This window comes from Capronia epimyces (genome assembly GCF_000585565.1).
Source record: "Capronia epimyces CBS 606.96 chromosome Unknown aczIQ-supercont1.3, whole genome shotgun sequence".
Taxonomy (NCBI): domain Eukaryota; kingdom Fungi; phylum Ascomycota; class Eurotiomycetes; order Chaetothyriales; family Herpotrichiellaceae; genus Capronia; species Capronia epimyces.
This window is the reverse complement of record NW_006912906.1, coordinates 2,957,120-2,972,434: the sequence shown is the minus strand read 5'-3', so window position 1 is coordinate 2,972,434 and position 15,315 is coordinate 2,957,120. Positions and strand designations below refer to the sequence as shown.

Sequence of the window (15,315 nt, the reverse complement as noted above, 5' to 3'; positions counted from 1 at the left end):
TCGCCTGGGAAAAGGAGGTAACTCAGTTGGTATGACGGGCGTCCCTGCGTATAGTAAGGCCGTACGAAGGATGCGTACGGAGTACTTGGTTGGAAATCCGGTACAGATGAGAAAGGAAGTACACCGTAATGATTTGCGGATGCCTTGTGATGTACGGATACTGCCGTGATTGACCGCCTACAAAACTGGTAACTTATGCTCAGTTTGGCAAGGCGTGCTTGCTGTATTTTTACCCCTGTCAACGCGGTCACGGATACAGTCTACGGTCTACTGGATTGAACAAAGCGCGTTTTCATGACAGCTTCCTAATTATCAGATTCATCTAATTATCCGAATTTCTTTCCATATGAGCGAAATGAGCGACCTGGAATAGTGGTGCCCAACAGGCCCTGGAGTTCGAATACAAATAAATACTGAATCTATCTCAGCTCTACCACTCACTCTCCCACTCTCGTTGTGGAACGGCCCCTGTTTTCCATTTACAGTACAGCACATGCGGTCCAACCGGTCGACATCATGTTGCAGTTACGTCTGGCGGCGACCCTACGAGACCATTTTCTCCCTACTACCTGGCTGCACGTCCTCTTTGCGATTCCATTGTTGGTCGGGGCAGCCTGTCTCTTCACATGGCTGGTCACGACGATCCAGTTCCGGCGGACCGTGGCGCAGATCAGGTCGCGCAGCCTCGCCGCCTCTGCAACGGCAACTGCAAACGTGAAGCCTATCGCTCCGCCGGTTCTGCCATACGTCGTGCCCTGGCTCGGAAGCGCTCTGGCCTTTCTTAACGAGAACCCCGGTTCGTTCTGGACGATGCTGCGCAGCAAACTGGCCGAGACGGGAGCCAGTATTCCGGTCTGCACCATCCTCCTGGGCGGGCAGAAAGCCCACGTGGTCAGCTCGGCGGCGGCGGTGCAGGCTCTGTTCAAGAGCAAACATGTCTCAAGAGACATCTTCAATCATCAGCTGGCGACCAAGGCTCTCGGCTCATCGCAACGTGACGCCGAGATCATGTTCCCACCCACCATCACCGACACGACGCACGACCAGCGAGACAAGGACAAGGCCGACAAAGCCGACACCATGGAAGCACTCAATCACGAGTTTCTGCTCAATCAGTCGGCAGTCAATGCTCTGACCAAGAGCTTCTTCGATTGCTTGCAGCGCGAATTCGACCGCGCAGAGTTCGATCATGAATGGAAATCGGTCCATCTGTTCACTTGGCTCAAGAGGGTCATGTTTAACGTCGCCACCACCGCCGTCCTGGGAAGTACAATCTTGAAGCTGAACCCCAACCTCGCCGAGCAGTTCTGGGACTATGAGGCCGGGCTTTTGGCCAGGTTCTATGGCGTGCCGAGATTGGTCAAACCCGAAGCATATGCCTGCCTGGACGTCATGCTCGACAAGACACAGGAATGGCTGGAACTCGGTCGCGATCAGGCCGACTTCAATCCCGCAGACGACCCGGAGTGGGAACCGTTGTTCGGATCCAAGGTCGTCAGAGCAAGGCATCGACTCTATGAGAGGATGGGTTTGACAGCGAGAGGGAAGGCGGCCTTCGACCTGGGATTCTTGTTTGGGTGAGTTGAGCCTAATTGCTCTCGTCGGCGTCTCATTAACCATGTTATTCTCTCCAGTTTACAATCGAACGCGGTCCCCATCACTTGTTGGCTCCTAGCTCACCTCTTCTCGCCCATGACTCCCGCCCATGTTCTCCCCAAGATCCAAACAGAGATCAAGGCTGCACAAAGGCCGAACGGCGAGATAGACATTGCAATTCTATCCTCTCAGCCTCTCCTTAACTCGGCCTTGCACGAGACCATGAGGCAATACGTTGATTCTCTAGTCACTCGTCAGCTAAACAAGGACATGATCATCGATGGATATCTGTTGAAAAAGAATGATTTGATCATGGCCCCCAGTTCTCTAAGCCAGCATGATCCTACATTTTGGGAACAAGAAGATGCCCCGTCTGCTGATAGCTGGTACGCCGAAAGGTTTCTAAAGCACGATGACCAAACCGGTCGAGACTATTTCAGTACTTCGTGGACGGCGGGAAAATTCTTCCCTTTCGGAGGCGGGACTCAGGTATGCCCTGGTCGCGTCTTTGCCAAACAAGAGATCCTGGGGGCACTAGCAGCAATCTTGTCGAGATTTGACATCAAGTTCGTGGAGTTTGCGGGCACCGACAAGAATGCAAATCTGGTCGGTTTGGGGAAAGGCGCGTCGGGATTTCCAAAAGTGAAGCGACAGTACGCGGGCAACGGAACATTGAAGATGGACGGAGACATCTGCGTGCAGATTAGAAGGAAGTGATCTGCGTCAAAAGCAATAAGCCATCCGGGGGATCCTTTCGACTTTGGTCCATCACATCACGCTGGGTGTTTCGACATAATGAGGTCTGTAAATCAACTCGCTATAACCGACATGTACAGAGTAGAACCGCTGTTCGTTCTCTAGAGTTACACCAGCCACTGCGACTCGAGGGCAGTAACAGGATATTGCCGCGCGGGGAGAGCCTGATGACGAAGATGACGATCATTCGATGGGCTGCAACAGTCATCGTGTTTGGACAGGCAACCGAATGGCTGGCGACCGAAGTGAGACAGGAGGCACCGACGATCATTGAGCTGAGGAAGAAACTCAGACAGCAACAATGACCCATGGCGTCATTGTTGGGCCTTAAAACCCCGTGCACTTTTTCTACCCCGGTTGCCGTTTAAGGCCAAAAAAGATATGCTGCGTCCGTTCCTCGAGCACAGCTTGGTGAGCTCTGAACTCCTGGCATTTGCAGCACACTGCATACACATGGAACAGTAGTAGTATCTTAGTCAGGGCGGTATGAACGTAGTTGGATGATCGCCATGAACCGAAAACTCGTAAGCCTTAAATTGTCTCCTGCCAGACGCAGGGACTCGGTGTCACCACGCTTGACGGAACTGACACGGAGAAGAGGCGGATTTGGTAAGGGTGCCGGCGCGCTTTGATTCGCAGGCTGGGGTCAAGTCAAGATCCCACTCTCCAAATGGTGTAGTGCTTGGGTTTGAATTTCCGGCCCATCGCGTCATTGTGGTGGCGGCAGAACCCTGAGACATGGGCAGTAAACTAGGTACCTCGTACGTAGTTGTGCAGTTTCGGACCTGATCGATTTGTATTTTGTATTTGGGTACCATCCACCTTTTTCAGGCAGTGAACAATGTGTTGTGACTCTCTAGAGCCACGCACCGCGTCGCCCAGCTGTCTCGGAAGAACGGCTGTTATTGACCCCCTACTCTGTAGCAAGCTAGGGAGGATGATCTCTGTTAACTCGAAGTTGGCCCCCACTCGGAGGGCTGCGGATTAGGGTACGGATACTACAGAAGTAGTACGGATAGTTGAGTTTGACTCGTTAGTTGACATAATGCAGGGAAAGCCAAATGAGAGCAGGCATAATATCGTTTCTTCTTCGAAAGTCTTGTTACTGCGTAGACAGTATTTTGGTGCTTCTGTCTGTCTGTCATGATGGTAGTCGGCCACTGGGAGGCCTTGGTCGTGCACAGGAATCGCTGGCTTGGGGGTGATCCGGAGAATCAGGATGGTTGGCGATGACTATTCGTTGGCAAGACGAAGGAAGGTCACAGTCTGTTCAATCATCTCCAAGACAGGATTGGCCACCTCGACGATGATGTCGATCTGTAGACGGCGGTGGTGGCGGGTGGTGATACTTGCCTGGTTGAGAAATGAGATGGAAGACGGTGCTTGCCGGGGGGGAATGATCAACTACGTCAAGTCGCAGACGGTGTGTCCCAATTATTTTGCCTGCGCCCTTGAGGGGCTCTGGGCTCTAACCGCTCTCTGTGGCTGCCACGCCTCCACTAACACCCACTAACATCCACCCACGGAACACTTTTCTAGGCGTCCCGGGCGTTGAGGGCCACTAAAATAGCGACCATCTACATAGTCGGCCTCGCTTAACCCATTTCTCTCTCTGCCCGTAGGTGCCAGCAAGCCTGTAGCCTCCTTTCGGCCTTCCTCATTGACTGCGGGCTGCTTCTCCCGGGTTCCCCCAGTAGTCCGTACATGTACGGAGTAGCGAACAAACAATCTCTTCGCTGCATTAAACATTGCCGCTATTGCATAGTGGCGTGAACTAACACGGGCTCGACCACGTTCCTCGTCTTCGTCCTCACACACCTCAACCAGCGCCGTGGCGAGCAGCCTTGCGCCACACGACCCTAGTCCGCCTTGCCTTGGACTTCGGACCTGACACCGACTGCGAAACGCTTCGACGCTGCACGAGCAAGAGAAGGAATCAGGAATCCGTCCAACTGAAACAATCCCCCTTCAACTCGCCTCCTTGGTCAATACCCACCAAGCAAAACGCAGTCTGATCCAATCCTCCAACAATCCACAAGTCAAGACCACCGTTGCTGTCGATCAGAACAGCCCCGAAAAAAGGTCATCTGGTGGAGCGGAGAGTGAACGACGTAAGTTGTCGCTGGGCGAGAGTGACTCCCCGAGTCCCAGCTAACCGACGACCCACAGCAGCCTTTTCCACTCACAGCCTGCGCCGAGGGTCCAGCAGTCCATGTCTGCTCCAGCACTGAGCACTGACCGACCACCATCCTGCCGACCATCTATGGCAGCGTCCCCGTCCTTGGGAACCTCACCACAGTTGCCCCCCCGAACGAGGTCTTCGCTGTTGCCAATCCACCGGCGATCATCCTAACCAAGGAAATCAACCTCCACCCTTTAAGCCTGCCTCTCCCGACCACAGCAAAGCAAGTCAGCCGCCCGACCACCGCTGCCGCCCGACCAGAAGCAAACTACTGATCCCTACTATTTACTACTACACCTCTTCGCCAAGCGCCAGCTGTTCCCTCACACTGTGCCCTCCCACGCCCTCCTCCATACCTGGACGTTCCTCCTCGATAGCCATATCTGGCCCATACCAACTGAGTGGGTGTTCTGTGTTGGATGTCGGGACGACTCCCGTAAAGACTGCACTGGGCCTTGGTCAGTGCATTTTTCACTGGACTGCGCAGCAAGGCCAATGCGGTATCCGACAACACCACAATTACCGTCGACCCGAGTTTTGGCAACAACCAGGACGACCCGAAGGATAGTGAGGACGAGTTCAATATCACCGATTGCCGCGCCCAATGCACAGTTCGCCAACCTCACCTAAGGCTACGGCTTCTTTGCCCGAGCCTGTGTCTCTGAGTTCGAACGCTTTGGGGGAATTTACGCATCGGCCTTCGATAACTCCCTCGGTTTCCAGCTCGTGTTCTTCATCGGAATCAGAAAACATTTCTCAGCCGCAATCTCCTCGATCCAGCTCGCGGCGTGGGCGGATGGAGAGGCCTCGACTCGGAGACAGGCAGCGGTCGAACTCTATCATTGTTCCCAAAGATCGAGCCATTTGGCAACGAGAGAAACCCCGATACCCACCGGACGACGCGAGAGCCATGAGTCCTCGACGGAACAGTGAAGACATTGAGAGACTGGAACGAGGTGTCCGGGAGAGTTTGAAAGCGTATGGACCCTGACTGCCCCTGTCATGTCTTCCCATGCTAACTACTGTCTTTTCTAGGCAAGCTCGCAATCTACAATCTTCACTGGCTGCGTTGGCCGAAAAGATCGACGAGGTCAAGACCGACCACGATAAACTCGAGACGGAGAATCGCTTCCTACAAGACTATATCGGTGGGCTCACGAGAACAATGTCGAAAGATAACCTCGCCCGGAGTACGAGCATCAGCGGGAAGAAGAAGGGAAGGAGATGAACAGTCATTCCTTCTACCCCTCTCTATTGCCAACGGCTTCTGTCGACATATGCGCATCGAAGGGGTCAGATTCCAAGGACATCCTTGGACCTAACGAAAGAGTCCAACTCAAATCAGCTGTCTCGACAACAGCGCACAACATTTTATGATACCCACGCCTCGAAAAAGCCGGCTACGAGGAACAAAGTAGACCTTTATTTGCAATTTTCAGCATGGCATTGTTGACTCGATCAACATAATTTCCAATCGTTCATTCGGGTTTCTGGCATTGGCAAGCACAGCAGGCTTTTACGGGAAGAGCAAGATTGCTCTCATTGCAGACCGACCGTGTCAAGGTCGTTCTTGTACAATACCTGGGCAGGCTCACTATTGGCGTTTTTGAGTTTTTGCAGATTCACTCATTTGCTGCATGTTCTCACGGCCATATGATGATTCATCTGCCGGAAAAGATGGGGCTGGGGAAAGGAAGGGGAGATAATGATTCTGGTTCCAGCATGAGATGGAAGCCACTTGGTTTGGCATGATAGAGGAGAAATGTCCCGGCACGGTGTGTCGGCGGGCATATGAGACCACGCATATCGTTGTCTTATCAGACATCGAGGGTGTTGCAATTGCCAACAAAATTGCACTTTTTCACAAACTACCTACGGTTCGATTGTTTCTTTGCTCTTCTGGATTTCCTTGTTCCTCTGGAGTATCCTACATTTTGTGCTTGGGTGTCGTCTTGTATTGATGTGCTCTCTGTGTCAAGTGCCTAGGTATTCGGTCCTCAGGACATGAGCGATCCGGTGATGAATTTATCCAGTCGCCGCCATACTACGACAAGCACTGGGAATAGATGAAGATTTGCCGGTGTCGGTGTTCCAACGAATCCAATCTACAGTAATCTACAATCTACAATCTACCCAGCTACTCTGTGCTACGTACTGTGTCTATCTAGCACACGTGAAATCCGCAACGAGGGCTTTCTGGATGTTGGTTTTCATTGACCCTGGATCACATCAACTTAGCATCAGAAAGTCACCACCCACCGCAGGATATGTACGGAGTATCCGTATGGCTATCGCAACACAACGCAACGCAACGCGATCAACAATCAGCCATCGTACTCTGTTCGATAGATCCAAGCAAGGATAGACTCAGCCATTGTACTCTGTTCTGAATCAAAGCAAGGATGAACTCTGCCATCGTGCTCTGTTCTGAATCAAAGCAAGGATACTGTAAACTAATCAGGGATCGAACTTGAGCTTGACCAGCCGGACTTTGACTGGGCTCTATCTCTATCTCTGTCTCTATCTTGGACACTTTCTTTAACCTTGACTTTGACTGCACTGGTGGACCTTTGGACTTAAACTCGTCCACTCCTTACACTTCACTTGCACATGGCAAGACATGACTCGACCGTGGAAGATGGAATGCAATCTCAGAAGAACTGTCTCGACTCACCAGCAGGAAGAATTAGGAGGAATTCGAGAAGCGTCACGCCACGTTACGGTCAGTAGGTAGGTAGGACGTTTAGGTACCTAGGACAGGCAGTCTTGGTTACCCGGCCACGACGACTACATACTTCCCTTGCTGTGTTCCACAACCTGTCAAATGCCAACTGTCATTCAGATTCCATGCTAGATGGATGCCACATGGCGGGAGCACTACCACACACGGTCGACCACGTACCTAAGGTACCTAAGGTACCTAGGACGTATCCGGACGTACACATGTGTGTGTTAGGTATCTAAGGTAACTAGTACTACGGATACAGGTGTGTGTTAGGTAGGTACCTAACTAAATACCTAAGTACTCCGTACTACGGATACGGATGCAGGTTTGAATGTGACACGTACCATGCCATGTCAGATGATAGACCATTGACCATAGACCATAGACCACATGGCATGGTCAGTGTCCACCTGCACTCACTACATGTACGGATACTGTACTGTCCGGCAACGCATAGACGGGACTAGATTCCCTCTTGTCGGATGGACTGGACTGGATCTCTCTTGTCTCTTGGATGGCAGACGGAAACTCTCGTCTCTTGGATGGACTGGACTGAGACTCTCGTCTCTTGGATGGCAGACGCAAAGGAAACCCTAAACTCTCACTCACTCACTAACTATTGTATCTATCTATCTGCACGAGGTATCCGTGGGCATGCAACTCAGCTAATAGCTAGCTAGCGAGTCGGCAATTTCCTGAGTACTAGTACTAGTATGGGGTTAGATTGCTGCTTGAGCCTTGACCTGCCACATGGTTGCATACATGCTCGTACTACATGGGCCATACAAACACGGCATATGTCTAGTTTCAATCTACGGATACGGATCTATATGCGTGCGTCTGGTTTCAATCTACGGATCTTGTTTCAATCCAAGGATCTTGTTTCAATCCACGGATCTATATGCGTTCGTGCGCTCTGCTGCGCCGTGGTCGGGATTGTCTCTGCCTCGAGCATCATACGACCACGTAGATAATGGCAAGGTACCTAGTAGGTTACCTAGGTGCAGTACATACATATCAGTATATAAGTGCAGTGGCTGGTGATTGAGTTCAGTCTGACACGTCGCTTAGCAGAAGGTTTGGGTTGGGGCCTTATTATGCTGTGTCCGTAGTGTGTCCGTGGTGTGTCTGCATCTGTGTCTGTGTCTGTGTTTACGTCTTCTCAAGCTCTAGAAGGCAACAAAACGTCCACATCGCGAAAGGGAGACATGGAGAGGGAAGGGGAGAAGGAAGGGGGAAGCGCAAGGGCAGTAACAACATGTATCCACTGTCCAGACACTTCACCTGTCAGACATCCAAAGACAGCACGTGCTGGTCGGCGAGGTTAGTATAGTAACTAAAGTAAGGTAACGTAACCTCCCGGCCATCGCCCATCGCTTCTAGAAATATATGATTCATACCCCTGACGAGAACGAGACCGCAGGTAGGTACCTACCTATAGCACTATTGCCATCATACAAAGCAGAAGGAAACTCACGTGGAGGGACATACGTGTTCGAAAGTAGTGCATTGATAATTTCCGGCCAAATATCCAGGCTTCAATCCTGGAGAGCAGTGCTGTTCCGCATACTATACTGGGCGAGCGTGTCCTAAAGAACAACACTGCTGACACGCTCGATTCCATTGTCCAAGGGTTCTGTTCTCATTCTTGAACATCTGCAACCGCAACACCAATCGTCGCATCCGCTTGGCCATAGTACAAAAACCACTTGCCGTGGAACTGCACCAGGCCTTCGGCAAACACCACCAGGTCAACTTGTCCGCTTTCTTCTTCCGGTGTGCTGGGGACCATGAAAGGCGTTTCGAGTCGAGCGATCGGTCGGTCTCGAGCAGGTGAAGGGCGATCCGAGTCGGCTGCGAAAAGCGGCGATTGCGCTGAGCCCCCCTGGTTCCCATGGGCATACTTCTCTCCATCTGTATGTGATGATGGCTGAAAGGAAGTGCTGGGATCCAGTAACATTTGACCCACCGAGTATTGAGTTGGACGATAGCCTGCCTCGCCGGTAGTCATGCCGTTGTAGATCTAAGACGTCAGGTCAGAGACAAGTCTTTCAGAGCGACAGTGCGTGGCTAGATAAATTATGGACATACCAACAACCAGCGTCCGTCTCGGGTCTTGATCGGCGCCGGCCCAGGCTCAATTAGTCCGTTCTCCCAAGGATTCATGGGCGTGGCGAACGGCTCTGACGAAGCTGTCCAATTCAGTAGGTCCGTTGATGTCGCGTGGTACATGACGCTGTCGCCAAAGTACATATGATATAATCCGTCCGAGGTCTGTTCGGTGACTATAGCGCCGCCTGGAGCAGATGTTAGCCTATCGCGACCAGCCCCTTCGGATGTTGCGGCGACGGGGTTGTACTCTTGGTGTGGTCGAATCCCGATATAAGGGTTCCATTCTCCGCCACAGTCATACCTCCAAGCCCGGCGAATGGAGGGTTGAACTTGGTCCAATGCACTAGGTCTTCACTGGTGGCGATGCATAGTCGGGGGGTGTTCAGGTCGTATCCCGTGTAGGTCAGGTAGAACGTCCCGTTGACACGGACAATTCGAGGATCTTCTGTTCCCCCTCCCGCTTCCCACGGTAGGGTGGCGTACAGGACGGGCTTGTTCAATCGAGTGAATTTATAGCCGTCATGAGACCAAGCAAGGCCTATTGACGATGTCTTGCTGGCGTTTTGAGCTCGGTAGAGCAAGAAGATGGTCTCGTTCAGCACAATGGCTGCAGGATTGTACACGTATGCCGATTCCCAATCATTGGCTGGGTTAGGTGTCAGTATGGGGTTTTGAGGGTACTTGTGGAAGGGTAGAATTGGAAATATTGGGGAGATGTAGTTTAGGTCTCCTTCCACAGTCGATCTTGTGATGTTGAAGGGGAGAATGTCGGCAGACGGGATGTGGGAAGATGATGCAGCTTGAAGACAGGTAAGAAGAGCAGTAACAGCCCAGTTGACGGCTCGCATATTTTCAGCTGAGGCTCGTTCGAATTAATCAAGAAGACACGTCGTAAAGAATGATGTCCATCAAGGCTGGTTGAGTGGAGATTTGTGATGTGGTTCAAGGGGCCAGGAAGGGATATCGCATGGCTGGGAGCCACCTAGGAGCAACGAAGCTCAGACACACATCACTAGCCAAGGGTCGCCAGGAGCTATCTTGACTACCGACGAGTCCAGCGGTCTGCAATCCTCCAGACAACTTCTGTGCTTGGTAAACATTGAGATCCTCCCATTGAGTAAGGAGTAAGAGTAGATGGGGTCTGAGGCAAGGAGTGAAGTTGAAGCTGGAAGATGAACGACGAGGCGCTGCCGCTGCTATTGGCTAGGTGAGCACGTGATATAGCACTAACTGAATGTGGATGGGGGCTTCAGGGACAGTCATCGCAGGCCGTTGTCGTCATCTCACCAGTTCTCTCTGGTCTCTCCCCCTCTCTCTAAACTGTCAGTATAGCGTCCACGCTTCAGTATCAAGTGGAAAATATATGCAGACCGTCTTGGAACCCTGCTCACTGTCAATTTAAAGCCAAAGCCATTTAAGGCTAGCATATGAAATGCCAAAACTCTGCCAATACTTGTTCCTCAGTCCCAGTCTCTTCTAGCCTCGCTCTCTGTTTTACCAAGCTTACCATGATCGTGACCCTGTCAAACTTTAGGGTCAATAATGGGTGGCGACAGCAAGGTTGCCTCCGGACCTGCACCATGTGCCTTGACTTCTGGCGTTAGGGCTAACCGCCGTAAACTGGGATTGGTCTTCTGTTGGCCAACTCTGACCAGTCCAAGGCAGTGCACAGGTTGCCACGATGCCAGGATGTCGCCTAGGCCTTTCCTGTTTGAGCATGGCCCAGATGCGTCCTTCACCTATCACAGGAGTGTTGGTCCGTAAAGGATGCAGCGTGGCAGACAGCGGGCATCTTCCGTCCAGCCTGATCAGAAGCTGTGAACCTGCTCCTTACAGCAACCGGAGATCAGAACAACGCAGATGATCTCACTGAGTATGCCCTCGTCTTGCGCGCACAGTGCGAACCTTGATCTCTCCTGAACGATCATGCCGATCCCCTCTCAGCCTCCAAACCGCCGAGGCTTCAACGTGGCTATCGTCTGCGCCTTGTCCTTGGAAGCCGAGAATGTACGATCTGTGTTCGACAGATGTTGGGAAGATGAAGGCAAACATTACGCAAAGGCCGAAGGGGATCGGAACGCATATACAACAGGAACAATTGGAAATCACAATGTAGTCCTGGCCCACATGCCGTACATGGGCAGCACCAGTGCTGCGGCTGTAGCGGCCAGTCTACGTTCCAGCTTTCCAGAGGTCCGGCTTGCCTTGGTGGTAGGGATTTGCGAGGTTATACCTGTCCATACTAAGACTGAGGAAGAAATTATCCTAGGAGACATCATCATCAGTACAGCGGTCATCCAATATGATTTTGGCAGGCAGTACCCGAATGGATTTCTAAGAAAAAGAGACATTGATGACAGCTTAGGGCGCGCAAACCCGGAATTCCGAGCATTCATCAACATGTTACAGGTACGCCGCAACAGGGAAAGATTGAGAAGAAACCTGCAAGAACTTCTCCGATCGGAACGCTTCCAGGGAGAGTCTGTTGCCGCAAAGTATCCCGGTACAGGCCGAGATCGGCTCTACAGGGCGTCTTATGTCCATCAACATCGTCAACTGGATGTGGCTTGTAACAAGTGTCAAAACAACTCCGAACCTTGCCCAAGAAGCTGTGATGAACTTGGCTGCGAGGAGAGAGAGCTCATTGTACGACACCGGCACAGCAGTCCGAAGACCAACGATCACATCCCCCTCATTCATTTTGGTCGATTTGCATCGGCTAATAGTGTTATGAAGTCCGGCGTCGATCGTGACAAGCTGGCAAGATCTGACGAGGTGGTCGCATTCGAGATGGAAGGGGCTGGTGTCTGAGATCAGCATCCTACCGTTGTCATCAAAGCAGCCTGTGACTACGCCGATAGTCACAAGAACAAGGACTGGCAGGCTTACGCTGCCGCTATGGTCGCTGCTTGTCTGAAAGTGTTCTTGGAAGAGTGGACTCCGCCGGAAGTAGATGATCGAGGTCAAGCTTCCCCCATCGAAATGGCTTGTAGCATTAATGACTAATGTATAGCAGGTGAATCGCAAGATCCTATCTGGCATGTGCCCTTTGATGAGTTGCCGGACTTTGTCGGGCGGATAACTGAGCTCCAACATCTGAAGTCAAAGATCTTCCAACCCGAAACTCGGCGAGTCATACCTATAGTCGGGTTGGGAGGTGTGGGTAAGAGTCGACTGGCAATGACCCTAGCCTTTCAGACTAAATCGGAGCATCCAGAATACTCGATCTTTTGGGTCAACGCCACCAATATACTGACCTACGAAAAGGATATCCGCGAAATTGGACAGAAACTCAAGATTCCTGGAATCGATGACGAGAAAGCAGATATCAAGGCCCTCGTGAAGCAGCGTCTTAGTGTCCCCTCGAAAGAGAGATGGCTCTTGATACTCGACAACGCCGACGACGAGACATTATGGGGCCCCCAAGCGAGGCAGAGCCAACAGGGATCATCCCTAGGGGATTACTTACCGACGACAATGAACGGTTCTATTGTCATAACAACACGTACACGACGCGTTGCGACATTCCTTGCCAGGAAGGATATGATTGAACTACATGAACCCTCGCCGGACGAAGCTACAGACATGTTTATGAAGGAGCTTGGAGACTCCCACCCAGCAGAAGACCGAGATACAATCTTAATCCTAGTTCAAAAGCTGGCTTGTCTCCCCCTCGCGATTGTCCAGGCTGCTTCATTCATCGCCCAGACTCAACGACCTGTTCAAACCTATATTGAGCTTCTCGACCAGCCCGAGTTAGACGTTATCAAGCTCCTAAGTCGAGACTTTGGGGATCCTTCACGATATCCGAGCGCTAAAAACCCGGTCGCTTCTACCTGGCTTATCTCGTTCGATCACATCCGCCAGCATCATCAGCTAGCAGCAACATTCCTGTCCTATATGGCGTGCTTCAATGAGAAGAATATCCCCCGGTCACTGCTACCGGAGGCAAGTTCGGAGTGCGACAATATCGATGCTATTGCCGTTCTCACGGCATACTCATTTGTGAGAAGTCATATAGGGGCATACAAGAACGGTCGTACGGAGGAGCTGTACGATATACACCGACTAGTCCGGCTGGCCGCTCGGAATTGGCTCAAGATGGAAGGCTTGCTCACTGCTCAGACAGCCACCTGCATTATAAAGATATCCAAGGTCTTACCTTCTACGGAATACGAGAACAAAAGCATTTGGACGCTGTGCCTTCCGCACGCTCAACGCCTTTGTAATGAAGGCGAGGCTAGGGACCTTCCCGAGCGTGCATCGCTACTTGCTAGGATGGGCTACTACTATATTGGTGATGGGAAGTACAGTGAAGCAGTGGAAATCTTTACTGAAGCAGCAAAATTGAAGGAGACTGAATTGGGTCCTCTAGACGAAGAGACACTGACGGCCTCTGCCATCCTTGGGATCGCCCTTTTGTATAAGGGCGATCTTTCTGCTGCTGAGAGGTATCTTTGCCTGGCCCTCGAACCACTCAAGGAAAAGCGCGGTGTGGAGGATTCTGATGTGCTCCGTATTATGGATAGACTGGCGACGACATACATCTTTCAGGGGCGGCTTGGAAAGGCTGAAGCGCTAGCACTACATGCACATCAAACCCAAAGAAGGACTCTAGGAGCTGAGCATATTGACACACTCAGTAGTATGCTCAACCTAGCGCAGCTTTATGAACAGCAAGCTCGATGGACGGAGGCAGAAGAGCTGCACCTTGAGGCCGTCAAGACCTGCAAGAGGCTGTTTGGAGTAGAACATTCCCGACACGCTAGTCTGCATACACAACCTGGGGTCTATGTACTCGACAATGGGTCGATTGGAGAAGGCTGAAGAGCTGCAACTGCAGGTTCTGGCGATGTCAAGGCGGGTCCTTGGGCATGAACACTCTGATACTCTCATAGGTTTGGCCAATCTTGCAACGACCTACGTCCAGCAAGGCCGAGTGAAGGAGGCAGAAGAACTGTATATGCAGGCTCTAGAGGCGATGAAGAGGGTACTAGGGCTAGAGCATCCCGATACACTGACTTGTCTGACCTTGCTTGCGGTAGTCCGTCGCAAGCAAGGCCGGGCGGATGATCCAGAAGAGCCAGCAGAGGCTCTAGAGACAAGGAAGAGGGTGTTAGGACCAGATAACGCCACCACACTGTACAGCATCTATCTCCTGGCTCTCTACTGCAAAGATCAAGATCGCGAGGATGAAGCAATGGAGTTGGCGACTTCCGCCGTGGCAGGATTGATCAAGGTATTCGGTCGCGAGCATCCTGCAACCCGAGAAATAACGGAGACCCTGGAGTCCTGGCAGAAAGGGCGTGATCAACCAACGGTCCCACCTGAAGCTGAGCCGAGTGCTGGTGCTCTCCAGCACGAAACACGTTCGAATGGTGGCACGAGGGAAAGGTAACGGAATCGCGTGCTCCAACGACTGTCCCTTCGTCCGTCGAAGCACAGGTCTCGCGCTTGAGGACAATAGGCATTTGGTCAGGACGACCTGTTAAGACAATGATCCTGGCGTCTCGGCTGGGATTCGAACCACTCCGTTCCTTTACCTTCGAGTACGATCCAAAGGCAGGTCGCAGGTCGCAGGTCGAGAGCGTCTCAGCTGACTGCGAACATACTGCTACAGCTGTTCGTTTCGACCCCGATGCACTCGGCTTGGGCAAGTTCGGGGCCAACGAGCTTCAAGCCAGACACATGTCAATCATCGGCCACCATTTTCGACTGTACGGTGCTTCAATGGGTGAACTGTTACTTTCGGTCTGGTTGCTTGGATGTCGTTCTCCAATTGTTGCCTTGATTGGGACTAGTCTCTCCGACCTGATGTATCAGCATGAGCCAGTCGATGCTCCCGCCGCCGCCGCCATTGTCCGCTCGAGTCTTATATGAAGAAGGGCAGGTCAGCGTGAATATTCTGGGGATGGCCCATGGGTTTCATCGACTTGGACACGAG

General features: G+C 51.9%; 4 protein-coding genes across 4 annotated transcripts; 3 read left to right on the top strand and 1 right to left on the bottom strand.

Moving 5' to 3' along the window:
* Nucleotides 1-516: 516 nt before the first annotated feature.
* Nucleotides 517-2,313, top strand: A1O3_04335 (uncharacterized protein; the record flags this gene model as incomplete). Its single annotated transcript, XM_007734465.1, has 2 exons — nucleotides 517-1,577; nucleotides 1,635-2,313. 2 exons carry the CDS (start codon nucleotides 517-519, stop codon nucleotides 2,311-2,313), a joined length of 1,740 nt encoding a protein of 579 aa, XP_007732655.1.
* A 3,131-nt stretch (nucleotides 2,314-5,444) lies between these two features.
* A1O3_04334 (uncharacterized protein) lies at nucleotides 5,445-5,762 on the top strand (the record flags this gene model as incomplete). Its single annotated transcript, XM_007734464.1, has 2 exons — nucleotides 5,445-5,512; nucleotides 5,570-5,762. The coding sequence occupies 2 exons, from the start codon at nucleotides 5,445-5,447 to the stop codon at nucleotides 5,760-5,762; spliced, it is 261 nt and encodes an 86-aa protein (XP_007732654.1).
* A 3,139-nt stretch (nucleotides 5,763-8,901) lies between these two features.
* Nucleotides 8,902-10,219, bottom strand: A1O3_04333 (uncharacterized protein; the record flags this gene model as incomplete). The annotated part of the gene is made up of 3 exons (XM_007734463.1): nucleotides 8,902-9,282; nucleotides 9,351-9,619; nucleotides 9,673-10,219. 3 exons carry the CDS (start codon nucleotides 10,217-10,219, stop codon nucleotides 8,902-8,904), a joined length of 1,197 nt encoding a protein of 398 aa, XP_007732653.1.
* A 1,078-nt stretch (nucleotides 10,220-11,297) lies between these two features.
* On the top strand, nucleotides 11,298-14,769 carry A1O3_04332 (uncharacterized protein; the record flags this gene model as incomplete). Its single annotated transcript, XM_007734462.1, has 3 exons — nucleotides 11,298-11,874; nucleotides 12,388-14,139; nucleotides 14,270-14,769. 3 exons carry the CDS (start codon nucleotides 11,298-11,300, stop codon nucleotides 14,767-14,769), a joined length of 2,829 nt encoding a protein of 942 aa, XP_007732652.1.
* Between the last annotated feature and the right edge of the window lie 546 nt (nucleotides 14,770-15,315).